Source organism: Benincasa hispida, chromosome 11, assembly GCF_009727055.1.
Source record: "Benincasa hispida cultivar B227 chromosome 11, ASM972705v1, whole genome shotgun sequence".
Lineage (NCBI taxonomy): Eukaryota > Viridiplantae > Streptophyta > Magnoliopsida > Cucurbitales > Cucurbitaceae > Benincasa > Benincasa hispida.
Window position 1 is genome coordinate 39,796,053 of NC_052359.1, and position 15,050 is coordinate 39,811,102.

Consider the following 15,050-nt stretch of genomic DNA (forward strand, 5'->3'; position numbering starts at 1 on the left):
ACTTAAGCTTTGGATTAGAAGATGTGAAATGTTTTTGGAAGTATGTGTTTGTACTTGCAATTATATCATATGTGTATTCGTCTATTTAAACTCTCATTTAATAAATGTTGGAATGTAAAAGAATACTATGATTCTCCAATCAATCATAATACTTGTTTGGTCTAAGAATGGGTCTTCACTTTATTTTATTTTCTTTTCTTTTCTTTATTTTATGTATATATTGTGCCACTTGACTCTTGACTACCCAACTGTTGATATTAACATTCTTAACCCTTAATATAAGCTTAAGATTAGAGTTGTTCAAATCATCCGACAACTCGAACAATTCGGACTATCCAATTTAAATTATAAGATTAGATTGGATTCATGTTACACTTTTTAAAATTTTGGTTGACCCAACCCAACTCGAATTTCTAATATATATATATATATAATATAACTCGTATATATTTTTATGAGGTTTGTTTTAAGTTTGTAATAGATATCTTTGATTTTGATATTTAATATTTGAGTTTTATGTAAGAGAAATTCTTATAAATAGAAAAAATCCAAAAATATTATACTTTATAGCAAAAAGAACTTTTTGCTATAAAATGTAAATATTAAAATGCTAATTTATGTAATTTTAGTTAGTAATATGTGATGTATACAAATTTAAGTATTTTAAGTTAATAAAAAATACAATTAAAAAAATAAATAACCAAACAACCCAACTCAAATTTTAAGGGTTGGATTGGCTTAGAGACCCTATTCAGGTCATTCGGATAGTCAACATATATATTTGTAGTATACCCCTACTTAGGATTCAAAGTGTTAATTAGGTTAACTTATGGAATTAATTAGGCTAACCTACGAAATTTTTTTAAAAAAATGCAATTAATTAAGCTAAAATAAATTTTTAAAAAACGTGTAGTAATATTATTTTTTTCTTTTTCTTTTTTTTTTTTTCCAGCTAACCTGCAGAAGTACATTAATAGACAAAAATAAAATAAACCACACCAAATGATGAAAAAAAAGAAGCGAAGAATCATTCTCTTCTTGCACTTTCATCATAACGAAATAAGCTATAAAATTGTGGCACTGCTTCACATGAAAAATGAAATATTTTCAAAAAAAAAACAAAAAACAAATTTAACATAAATAAGAGATTGAATTATATATTTAGCCATATGAAAACAATTTTCTTTATGTATTAGGGAAATGTAGTTGTACTGATAAAGATAGTGTAGTCACTTTTATGTTCAAATTTCTCTATCATTGATTGTCTAATTAAGTGGTTGCCTTGAGTTTCAATCTAGCTTGGTATCTAGATCTTATCAATTAAGTTCTTAGAATCACTAAATTTGTGGTATATTTTGTAAAATAAGTATTTGTTAAATTTGATTACCCTAAGAATATTTCAATATGTAGATCAATTTTCTCTCATCGATCATGATGAGTTTTCCAATTTCGGTCTTAAATCTAAACAGGAGCATACTATCAAATTTCAATTAACCCAAATATGAGTATCGTATATCATACATGTGCTTCTTTTGACATTTTCAAATACGGTTCTTTTCTCCAATTTATTCGACTTTTAATTCATTAGGATGAATCTCATTAAATTGACTCAAACATAATTCAAGTGGTTAAATTTTTTTATAATATAAATTTATCGATATAAGATCGAGGATTTAATTCTAAATTATTTTTAAGGACACTAAATTTGCATTTCCCATATTTGCACAAGTATATATGTGGAAGAATTCCTCCCCTTCCAAATAAGCTTAAAAAAAGTGGAAATCCAAGCCAACACAATTAAAAAAATCCCTCCAATCCATATATACCCTTAGGATTTAAATGTTAATTAGGCTTTTCTTTTTCCACCAATCACTCCATCAATCCATGTTTTCACATCTTCTCATTTCAACTTTCTTAAATTTTTATTTTCTTTTTCAAGTCCAATAATCTCTGGACTCAACTATACGAACGAGTCGAGATTCAAATCTCTAATCTTTTTAATTACTCAAATGGATAATATTTTAATTCGTTGAATTATTTTTTTTGACCATTAAATTTCAAATTTGGTCAGTACAACAATTTTCACCTTAATCATCACTAAAAAAACCTTCCATGACACAAGATTATAGTTAAATTAAAGGAAGGGAGAGAAAAAACTGTCACAAATGCCAAAAGACGCATTTTTGGTAGGAAAAAGTGCTAATTTTCGTATTTTTGAACATTTATGACAGTTTTCAAATATGAAGTTTGTTAAAAGCGAACTTACATATTTAGGTTAAAGGTGAAATTATGTAATTAAAGGTTAAAAGACTAAAAAAAAAAGATTAAAATTGAGGACAAGAATTAAAGTTTTTGGAAATTGGAAAATGAAAGAGAAATTAAAGATTTGATATTTAACTTTTTTTTGCTTCTCCATGAAGAAATTAGACCAAGTTCATATTCTTCTTAAAGTAAAAAGAACTAAATTGAAAATAAAAAGGAAAAAGTCGTTGAAGTTTTGAAATTAAGTAAAATCACTATTCCTTGTACTAAAATGAAATGGGCCATAATAATGTTAATATGGTAAAACAAAAAAAAAAGGACCTTATATATGTATAGGCCAATTTTAGAAATATATCCAAATATGTAAAAAATTCAAATAATTACAAAACTACTATAAATTTAATTGTACCATCACTACATTTTTTTTCACAATGATGAAATAGAAAACAAAATTTAAAAACAATAATTGGATCTAGTTGAATCCAAAAATATAGAGATTATACCATTACTCGAAATGAAAATACGAAAAAAAAAAAGAAAAGAAAAGAAAAGTTTCGCTATTTTTTAAAAACTTCACCAAATTTGTATATCAGTAGTACATTAAGCATTGTTTCAATTGACATATAGTATGTATTAGTGATCAAAAGGCCAATAATCTGAATCTCTCTTCCTTATTATACTAAAAAATGAAATTTTTCTATAATGAATTGAACTAATTTTTCAATGGTTATCATACATAGGGTTGTCATAACGGACCTTTCCTTTCTATCCATTAGGGTCCTCCTCTCACACACTATATAATATTGTTCAGGTTTGTGAGAGAGGGCACACAACTGAATTTTATTTCTTTTTCTCCACTTGATTTCTATTGTTTTGAGCAACCTTCTTATCGATTCTAGTCCTTTTTCCGAGAGTGCACGCCTGAATTTGGAGGTTGTGTTAACCTTAGGAGCAACCGATATAAGCAATTAGCATCGAGGTCACGCCGTATTTTCTTTCAGGACAGTGGTTCTTCCACGACGCAACAATTTTGGTGACATTTGCTTCCACAGAAATTATATAAACGAATATTTTAAAAAAATGTAAATGAATTATATAAATAAATCTTTAAAAAAGTGTGCAAAAGAAGAAATATTTTAGAATTATTTATGATAATTTCTCCTCATGCTTCTTAAATGTACTCTATATAATAAAAATAGTTATATATTTTATTTATAAAAAAAAATGTCCATTGCCTAGAAAGAAAAATGAGGTGGAAAGATATTTGGTATAGTGGGGTTTTATCCCAACTAAAAGGGGAACATTAAGTCTAATCTTGATTTATGATGTTAATTTGTTAAATGGGTCCTTCTTTGAAAAGGATAATGTGGAAATAGAAATACCATTTGGTAGATAGATACCTATTTGTAGGCCAGAAGATAGGATCATATATATATATATAATAAAAAAAAAAGCCTTTTTTGTATTATTAGAACCATAATTAAATAATATATACAACTCTTATGGTTTTCTTTTTTTAAGAAAATAAAAAGTAGTAATTATAAAAGCACATAAAGAGGGGAATTCTTCCACATATATACTTAGTGTAAATATGAGAAATGCAAATTTAGTGTCCTTAAAAATAATTTAATTAATACTTTTTAATTGAATCCTCTACCTCACATTTATAAATGTATATTATAAAAAAAATATATTTAATCACTTGAATTATGTTTGTGTTAATTTAACGAGAGATTTATCCTAATGAGTTAAAAGTCGAATAAATTGGAGAAAAGAACTATGTCTTTGAAAATGTAAAAAGAAAAAAAAAAAAAAAGAAAACATGTATAATTAGGAGTGTACATGGATTTGGTTAATTGACTTCGACTTTTTAGACCCAATCCGTTTGTAAATTTTTTCAACTCAAATAACATTTATTAAAAAATGAACCCAACCAACTCCAATCATGAAACATTTGAGTTGGGTTGGGTTGGGTTAGTCATTTATTAAATTTTTTATTCTAAAAATGAGTACAATGTTAATATATAGAAATTTGATTAAATTATTTTCATATATTGAATTAAGAATAAAACTCAATTTCAATTTATTTAATAAAATTTTCCTTTCCAAAATGCTAAAAAAACTATTTTTAAAAGTAGTTGAAGAATAAATTATCTAAAAAACAATGAAATTAAATAAAACTAAAATAAATATATGTATATATAATTGTATAAGTAAAAAATATATACATTTTAAAGTTAATATATAATAAATTTTGGTTGTTTCGGGTTGGTTTGAGTTATTTTATGTGACCCATGAACCAACCCAATCTATACAATTTTTTTTATTTGAACCTTACCCAATCCAAATGGGTTGATAACCTAACCCAAACTGTACAGGTTGGGTTGGGTTGATCGGTTTTGTTGAACACCCCTATATATAATATATGATACTCATATTTGGGTTAGTTAAAATTAATAATGTGTTTTGCTTACACTTAAGACCGAAATTGAACTCATCATGATTGACAAGAGATAATTAATCTACATATTATATGTAAATATTAATAGGGTGATCACACTTAACAAATATTTGTTTTACAAAATATACCACAAATTTAATGATTCATTAGATTCTTTGAATTTAATTGATAAGGTCTAGATACCAAACTAGATTGAAACTCAAGGCAACCACTTAATTAGACAATTAAGGATAGAGAAATTTGAACATAAAAGTGACTACACTATCTTTATCAATACAATTAACATTTTAGAAAATTGTTTTCATGTGGCTAAATATATCATTCAATCTCTTATTTATGTTAAATTTGTTTTTTGATTTTTTGGAAATGTGAAGTAGTGTGACAAATTTATGGCTTAATTTCTTACGAAGAGGCTCTAGAAGAGAATGATTATTCTCTTTCTTTTTCCTCATTCGAAATGGTTTGTTTTATTTTTGCCTCTTGATGTGTTTTTGTGAATTACTTGAGAAAAACAACCTTTTTTAAAAAATTAATACAACATTCTTTTGTTTATAAAAAGTATAACATTTGAGTTAATTCAAAGATAATATAACAATTAAGGTGATAATTACTATTTTAAAAGTGGATGATCTTGCACTCTAATTAAACTCAAAATTTGTCTAAAAGAAACAAATAAATTAATTTAATGAGGATCTTTTGATAATCAAAATTATTTAAAATATTAGAAAATTGAAAAAAAAAAAAAAAAAAAAAAAGGGGTTGACGGACACAATAAAGAATAAACTAAAGATCAAACCATAATTTTTAATTAACTTGGAAATTATCTCAAATCTGAAAGTTGGATGATTCTTTTTTGTTAATTTCTTTTTAGTGGGATCATGGAAATTGGAGCGAAGGTTATGAAGATAATGAATTGAATACCGTATATACACAAATTTCTTGATTTGATGGCTTTTGTTTTCTTCTTCATTAGATTACAATTTTCTCATTCAGCATCGGGATTCCAATCTTTTTCTTCTCTCTCTTTTTCTCTTAAATAACCATTTTCATTTCCAATCCTCAAAAGGGTAGCAGAATCTCTAGTTGCAGTGCTCAAATCATCGAAAACCCATCTCTTAAATGCCAAGGAGAAGCGGTTTATCGATCTTCAAACCTCTGTGATTCCAGAAATTGATTTGATGGGTTACCTTTCTTGCCGAGCGGAATCTGCAATTTCGACTTCGGATTCGTTAACCCCATCGTCTTCTAGAAATTCTTCGCATAAATTAGAGAAACCCATTAAGATCCAACAGTTTGATTACAGTGATCTCGAGGCGGCTACTAATGGCTTCTCTGATCAGAAGCTTTTAGGCAAAGGTAGCCATGGATATGTGTATAAAGCTGTTCTTGGTGGTCGTCTTGTGGCAGTGAAGAAACCCTCTCGAGCTCAGATTCTTGCTCCTCCTCGTCCTGCTTCATTGTCGTCTTCAATGGCTTCTTATGAAATCACCAACGAAGTTGACAATGAGATCGAGATTTTGTCCAAAATTCAGAGCCCCAGATTGGTTAATTTGGTGGGTTTTACAAATGATTCCAAAGACAGGCTTCTGGTGGTTGAATTTATGAGCAATGGTACGCTTTATGATGTGATTCATTCGGGTTCGAGACCCCTTTATTGGGGTCGAAGGATTCGATTAGCTTTACAAACTGCTAAAGCCATTGAAACTCTCCATGCTTCAAACCCCCCCGTAATTCATAGAGATATCAAGTCTGCTAATGTGTTGATTGACAGGAATTACAATGCTAGGTTAGGGGATTTTGGGCTGGCGATACAGGGGTACGCCGATGATTATCGACTACGGTCGACGCCCCCGGCCGGTACCATGGGGTACCTTGATCCTTGCTATGTTACCCCTGATAATTTGAGTACTAAAACTGATGTGTTTAGCTTTGGGATTTTGTTGTTGGAGATTATCAGTGGAAGGAAGGCTATTGATGTTGGATATTCCCCTCCTTCCATTGTTGATTGGGCTGTTCCTCTTATTAAGAAAGGGAAACTAATGGCTATTTATGATCCTAGAATTGCTCCTCCTAAAGACCCCATTGTTAGAAAACAATTAGCTGTGATTGCTGCTAAATGTGTAAGGTCTTGTAGAGAGAGGAGGCCTTCCATGAAAGATGTCGTTGTTTGGCTTACTGGGTTGAGCAAACTGGTTCCTCTTCATTCATGGAATGGCTTTAACAATCCATGTTTGATGGTTGAGACCGTAGGACGACCAGTCGAAACAAGAAATTCACAATCAAATTCGAGAAGTCATAGTGTTGAGGATGGGGATTTGGATGTGGGTGATACGAAAATGTCACGGCGAGACATTAAGAATTCGAGGAGAGTTTACTCTGATTTGGGGATCAGTAACAACTTGATGGATCTCATGGCTTGTATTGAGGAGGAGTCTGGGTTTCGAGACGAGGCTAACCGTGTTGGGTCTAGATTCTCGAACCGTTTCTTTAGTTCTAGATTTGTTAGTGGAAAGAATCATGAATTGGAGGCCAAATGAAAACTTATATGAGTCATGTTGTGGAAGACTTGACATGCTTGCTCACTTGAAGCTTGAGAGATCAGCCTGTTAATGATACACACACAGTTCAATTCAAAACTTCAATGCAATAATCTATCTCAGATCTTGGCTGGCTTACGACTTGTGAGCTTCTCTTTCTTGCAAATTTCAAATTGTAGGTAAATTTTTTGGCAGCTTGATTTTCTTGTGAGTTCAATCTAATGATCTCAAGCAGGGGTTAGTCATAGATCATGGGCACATTGCTGATGTACCTCTTATTTGTTGATTCTGTTCTTGACTGATTGCTGATTGTTCATATGTTATGGTAAATTGAGTCTTTGTGTATGATAAAGATAAAGATTCTTTTCAATGGCATTCAATCTGTATCACACCAAAAGTTTCTGATTGAGAAGTAAAAGTTCAAAAATTGGTTGATTTTGGATCTATACTTCAAACATGATGTTCTCTTATGTTTTGTGTTATATTTCTTGTTTTCTCTATATGTACCTGAATTCTTCCTTAGATGCCAAATAGATTTAACATGTATGAACCAGAAGGTTAAATGTCTCTTTTTCTTCTGTTGAAATATCTTAATTGTATACCGAACAAGAGAATAGGAGTCAAAACCATCATTTGTTGGCTCAGTGGTCCATGGATAAGTTGTAAACCAAGAATTTTGGAATCATGAGTTTGAACTACGGTACACATGGGTTTTCTGTGATCAGTCGATATGTATTAAAGGTTGTTAGGTTCTCTTCATTAGGAACAATAACAAAAACTTATCGTTGATAATTGAAAAGTTACAAAACTTAAAAGACTCTCTTAAAGAAAACCGAAACATAAAATAACACGAATAATTGCAAAAACCTCAAGAGAGAGCCACCCCAAAAAGCTGCACAGGTCTTTACTTGCAAGCAAGTGAGATAGCTTTCTTTGCCTTTTGTTTTGCTGAATCAAAGTCTTTCTTTGTGGTCCTGAAAGGCAAATTCAAACCTTCACCATTCTCCAATACCATTATTGCCTATTTGGAAAGTTTGTGTTTTAGCCACAACTATAGGGTGAAGAATATGAAGCCAAAGAAGCTCATTGCATGGTCCAAAGGATACAATTCTTAGAAGAGAATAAGGATCATGTTTTGTCCAAACACAAGAAAACACATAGAAACTGACAAGCAGCTTCACCCAACAGGTGATTTTGTAATGTCTTCTCTGTCTCTGCTTTGATGCTGATGATACCCACTCGTGAAGTTTCTTCCTTCTGAGTACACTATTAACTTACTGACTAACACTAGTGACTACTCACATGCATGCTCCACCAACTATTTTTTAAATTCGTTTGGTAACAATTTTATTTTTACGTTTCGATGTTTAATTTTCACCTTCTTTTAAACTCTTTTAAAATCTTAGCTGTTCTGGCCCGGTACATTCTTCAAAACCTAAACTCTTCTCCAACTTGGCCCTATCCCACAAGGGTTGTGCTTATTTGATTTGTTCGTATAGTTGGTTTGTTGTTAGTTTACATAAACCGAATGTTTGGATTCTTATACAAGTTTCAACCACTATATTCGTATTTTTTTTTTTTCCATTTTTGGCACTCTCTTTAACATTTTCATTGATATTTTCACATTTTCATAATATAATAATAATAATAATAAAAAGCACAAACCATAAAAATAAGAAATAAAATATTATTAATGTAAATATAATATAAATAATAAATATTTCAACTTATTTAAAAAATGTTAATCGTTTATTTATTAACTTAATTTTTTTTTATAGTTATAATTATTTTATAAATATTTATTGATCATTTTATAATTGAGGAAGGGAGAGATGACATTAGTCAAGATAGAAGGAATTTTTTTTTCCTCCCTCTTAAGCAATCCTTAAGATACATTTCTTTAAACTAATTTAAAATATAGTACAACCACTATTTAATATCACTCTCTCTTTATAATAATAATAATATAACAATCATTTTCCAATGCTATAATGTTCATATATCACAAGCTTCTCTGTATTTTAAATCATTGCAACTCCCAAGTCACTCAGATATCATAGCTGTTTTTGTATAACATCTTTTATTATTGTCAATAAAAGGACAAAATAGCTTACTACAATCTATTACTCGCTTAACCTATTAAATAATGATTTATTATATCTTTATAATCTCAATGCTTAATTTTAATGTGATGTCTAAACTTTTAAAAGTTCTATTAGAGTATACCACATATATGAAGGTGAACATTAAATTTCTTACAATTGAGTTATGCTCATATTGACAATTTATATCATTTGATTAAAACTTAACGAATGTTTTGCTTAAACTTTTTAATCTTAAACATGTGATTGCAGCCGTTAAAGATATTACAAACCTTTTACACCGACTCTTATAAATTTTTATTTTTATTTTTGTGACGATAATGAATCAACCTACATGTTCTATAAAATGGAACAATAATTAGTTAAATCACTAAATTAAAGTTAGCTTAACTCAACATATGCATGGTCTTCCTCTCTAGAGGTCAAAGGTTCGACTCTTCACTTTCACAATTGTTTACTAAAAAAATACTAATTATAAAAATGTACTTCATTAGCTTGTGTCTCATATAAGTAGATTTTATCGATAATTTGTCCATTCATAAATTACATCGAGATTTGTAACACTATAAACATTACCTTTACATCTTTGAAGTAGTTGGGTTTAAGTTGTCTAAAATTTTAATAACCAATAATGAAGGGCTAATTTGAATGATGTTGAAAAATCCACCTAAAAAGGGCATAATTTGGAGGTTTTGTGATGGAAATCATAATGACAAGAGTGTGTGAACAATATGAAGCTTTTTTTCTTCTTTACTTTCAACTTTCCCTCTTGAAACTTACCCCATTCCCATCATTGGTTGAGGGGTTGGTTGCTTTTGACTTGTGAAGAAAAGCACCAAAATTTAAGGGATTTATGTCCTAACATTTTCATATGATTTGAGTACATGTTCGTGTTTTTCACATATGATCGAATGTCAAAAATGTACATTTTCTTTTAATACTATATATATATATTTTTCTTATTTGAATTTCGACTTTTGGATCTTCTAATTGTCCTATATATTCATCGATATATTCCTTGATTTGAAATTTCATGATCTAAGTTGCATTTGAAAAAAATATCATAACCCCCACCACTTTCCATTTGCTAAAATGATCAAATTGAAGGCCATTAACCATAAAGTCAAAAAGTGGGTGCCTGTCAATTTAATCTTCTAGGAATCCTAAAGCATCATTTCAGTTTCTTTCTCCTAAGAACTATCATCTCTATAAAATGTTCTTTTTACTATGATAATTAAGTTTGAGAATTTTGAATCTTTAATCGGCTTTTTCTCTTCTGATTTGTGAGTTAGATTCTATTAAGAATAAAAAATAAACTTTTTTTTTAAGTATTATGTTATAAATAATAGGATGATATTTGAATTTAAGTTATGCTCCCGATGTAAATATATATTTTTTAGAGTGAGGTCGAGAGATCCAAACCTTTGAAATCTTAATCGACGATATATGTATTTTAACTAGTCGAGATATGTTCATGATAAGTAATGGCAATATTTTTTGGGGAAGACAAATATCATAAGTTTTTTTTTTAAAAAAATAAAATAAAATAAAGAAATTGTGAGCAAGTTAAGACTGATAAAATTTTAAAATAGAAAAGAAAAAACAAATATGCCTGGTTTCGTCGATAAGAATTTCATTTTTATTTTATTTAAAAAATAAATGTATCCCACAATTCGTTTTACATACTTATTACCATTTAACATTTTATTAGACCTAAAATGAGCATAATTCAACTGGCATAAAACTTATATTATCGACTTCAAAGTCAGTGGTTTGATCTCCCACCTTATATATCATTAAGGAAAAAAAAAAACATTTGATGAATATATAGCTTAAGTTCTTTTAAAAAAATAAAAAATAAAAACTATTCCTTTCAATTTCTAAAAAATTGGTTTAGATTTTAAAAGTTCTTTTTAAAAAATAAAAAATAAAAACTACACCTTTTCATTTCTAAAATTTGGTTTAGATTTTAAAAATGTTTCAAAAAGCAAATTAAAAAAACATATGGATAGAATAGAGTTTATAAGCTTTAACTTTCCGAAACAAATTAGAGTTATCAAAATGAGCAAAGAAAATTCTTATCAAACAACTCTAAAAGTGTTTGCGCGTCACAATAAGCCTAGAAAACAAGAAACAAGATCGCTATCAAACGTGATTCTATCTAATAAATTATATGAATTAGACAAGATAAAAATTTGATAGATAAACCAAAACAAATTGGAGTTATTAAAATGAGTCAAAATTGTTATCAAACAAGCCTAAACGTGATACCCTCTAAATTTTCCAAAACCCTCTAAAAAAATCGTGAAAAATATAATAAGTCATAAGAAATAAGAAACAAAAACAAAATTATTATCGAACGGTCCTACCAACCTAACATATTATATGAATCGGACAAGATAACATTTTGATAAATAAACCAACCACAATAATATAAAGACTTGTAAGGAAAATTTGAGGGTTAAAAACTATTGAATAGGTCAAAAAGACAACCAAAACATAAGACAACTAAGTCAAACCCTAGTTGAAGCCAAATACTAAAAGACAGTCATAAATACAACAAAATAGAAAACCAAACAAGAACCTGTCCCCCAAAAAAAAAAGAAAATTTTGTAGAAATCTATGAAAGGTTGTGTATCTGTTAGCCATTAGCAAAAAGCAAAGAATTCCAATATTCTCTTCCACATCTCAAGGCTTTTAACACCTATGTTATTTTCAAAGTTCACATGCCTCTCCTTTTCAAACTTTTTGGGTAATCATTTCGTTTTTAAATTTTTTAATCTTTTAAAATTGAGTCTATTATATTTTTTTTACATTTTTTTTGTAATGATCTATATATTTCTTAAGTATAAGAGTTGAATTCTTAACTAGATTTTAAAACACAAATTAAATCTATTTTTTTTTTATTTTCAAATTTTAACTTGGTTTTTTTAAACCATTGGTAAACTAGATAACAAATGAAGAAATTTGGAGATAAAAGTAGTGTCTATAAGCTTAATTTTCAAAAACTAAAACTAAAAACAAAATAGTTACCAAACGGGACGTGAATCTTTAGTTCGAATCTCAATTTTGTCGTTCAACTTTTAAATTTATTTTATTTTGCTTCTTAAACTCTTAAAAAAAATTTCGTGGTCTTTCAATTTTCAAACTTGCTTTCTTTTTTTGTTCCTAAATTTTTAGAATGTTTATTTTAGTCCATAAACTTGAAAGCATACTTGTACTAACATACTAGTTATATAATTATCATCATTATTTTATTAAATTTATAATAAAAGTAAGGATCCCATACTTTTTTTAAAAAAAAACTAAATAGATATTTTAAAATTTAATATAATAAACTTAGAAAGTTTATGGACCATAATAGAATTTGTAATATCATTAGATATTGGTTGACATCATGTTTAATTATATATGAAAAAAAAATAGTCTAACACTCATACTTTTTAAAACATCATTCACATGAAATATTGAAATTGTATTTTTCTTTTTTTATTTCAATAATTGCATGGGCATCAATCTATCATCTTTTAAATAATAATTAGTGTCTTATTCAATGAGCAATGCTCGAATTAGCTTGAGATGAGTTATCTTATTGGATGTATGGTAGAAAATTTTATAGTGCAAATGTTATTTCTATGAATATATTGGAAAGATTAAAACCTCGTTTGATAACCATTTTGATTTTGTTTTTTAGTTTTTGAAATTTGTACTTACTTTTTTACAACTTCTTTATCATAATTTCCATCATTCCTAACTAAACACCTTAATTCCTAGCTAAATTCCAATAATAGAAATACATATTAAAAACTGTTTTTCTAAATTATGTTCCGTTTGGTAACCATTTTAGTTTTAGTTTTTGGTTTTTTGAAAATTAAGCTTAAAAATACTGCTTCCACCTCCAAATTTCTTCATTTATTATCTACTTTTTACCAATTGTTTTAAAAACCGAACCAAAATTTGAAAACTAAAAAAAGTAAGCCTCGTTTGATAATCATTTCGACCTCGTTTAGTAACCATTTAGTTTTTTTTTTTTTTTTTGAAAATTAAGCTTATAGACATTACTTCCACCATCAAATTTCTTCCTTAGTTATCTATTTTTTTACTAATAATTTAAAAAACTAAGCAAAAATTTGAAAATTAAAAAAATAGTTTTTAAAAAGTTGTTTTTGTTTTTGTAATTTAGTTAAGAATTCAACCATTATACTTGATAAAGGTGCAAATCATTGTAAGAAATGGGAAAGAAATAAGCTTAATTTTTAAAAACCCAAAACAAAAAACAAAATGGTTACCAAACTGGGTCTTCATGCTTTGTTTTTATTTTTTAAAAATTAAATATATTTTCTTCCTATTTCTTACAATGATTTACATATTTATCAAGTCAATGATCGAATTCTTAACCAAATTCCAAATTCCAAAAACAAGTTTTTAAAAGTTTTTTTTTCAAATTTTGACTTGGTTTTTTAAATCATTGATAAAAGGTAGATAGCTAAGTAAGAAATTTGGAGGTGAAAGTAATATTTACAGACTTAATTTTAATTAAACAAAACAAAAAATCAAATGGTTAACAAACTAGGTCTTAATTTTTAAAACTCAGCTTAGATTTGAAACCACTCCTAAGTAGTAAATAACAAAATAAAGAAATCAATAGGTCGGAATAATATTTATAGATTTAATTTTGAAAAACAAATAATTATCCAACGAGACCTAAATTTTCCATATGTAACTAACTCGAGATATTATTGCTCTATCACTTAATCATAACACTCATACATAAACTTCTTCGATTTTGATTCTAATTAGTCATTCTCTTTAGCACCTAAATTGATGTGTAATGTATTATTAGAACCACATAAAGTTAGATCTTCATATGAAAAAATATGAGCCAATTATTAGAAAAATGTTTGGTTAGTTTGATTATGACAGGGAACCTAGAGAAATTATTGCATCAAGTGCTTCTATTCTATTCTTTTCTTTTCTTTTTTCCCCTTGATAATAATGGTAAATCTTGAAGCTTGGTGGTCTCTCTCTCTCTCTCTCTCCTTTTTTTTTTTTTTTAAAAGCTTTTATTAAGCAAGGATAAGTGTAAAGTCACTCAACAAACAAAAATCCAGGTATTTTGTCTGTTGATATATATATATATATATAGCTACTTTTTTAATGGTAATTAAAGCTTTAATTGATGGAAAATAATTAGGACTTTGTATATATTGTGGTAGAAGTTAAAGTTTTAGCCAAAGAAAATATAAAAAAAAATGTTGAATCTGTCTATTTTCATTATCTTTAGGAAAAGGAAGTGAATTACAGAATTTTAAAGTAAATTATTGACACAATAAAATGCTAAACTCACATCCAATGTTTCAAATTGTAGTTTTTAGATACTAGTATTTGTTTTTTGATAATCTCATCTAGAGATTGTTTAACTTAATGGAAGCATTGGAAGGTTGATCAAAAGAGAGATTAAAAGAGATGAGAGAGTGTATGTGGCAGTAATTTTAATTTACACATTTATTTTTAGTTGGCCAAAAGATGCAAGTCCAAATATTATTCCAAGTTATGAGATGACATTCCAATGGAAGCATTTCTAGTGAAAGTTACATTTCACATTATCATTTTTCAATTAAAATCACAACTCCTTTGACCATGGCTCACTTTCTCTACTCTCTAGTTCTTTTTCATATTATACACCTC

The 15,050-nt window shown here is 28.0% G+C and overlaps 1 protein-coding gene across 1 annotated transcript; it reads left to right on the top strand.

Moving 5' to 3' along the window:
* The first annotated feature begins 5,645 nt into the window (after nt 1-5,645).
* On the top strand, nt 5,646-7,715 carry LOC120091996 (serine/threonine-protein kinase-like protein At3g51990). The gene has a single exon (XM_039050179.1). It carries the CDS (start codon nt 5,902-5,904, stop codon nt 7,258-7,260), a length of 1,359 nt encoding a protein of 452 aa, XP_038906107.1. The 5' UTR covers nt 5,646-5,901; the 3' UTR covers nt 7,261-7,715.
* The last annotated feature ends 7,335 nt before the right edge of the window (nt 7,716-15,050 follow it).

Excerpts from the sequence above, each read along its gene's own strand:
- LOC120091996 (XM_039050179.1), top strand. The coding sequence starts at position 5,902 with ATGGGTTACCTTTCTTGCCGAGCGGAATCTGCAATTTCGACTTCGGAT.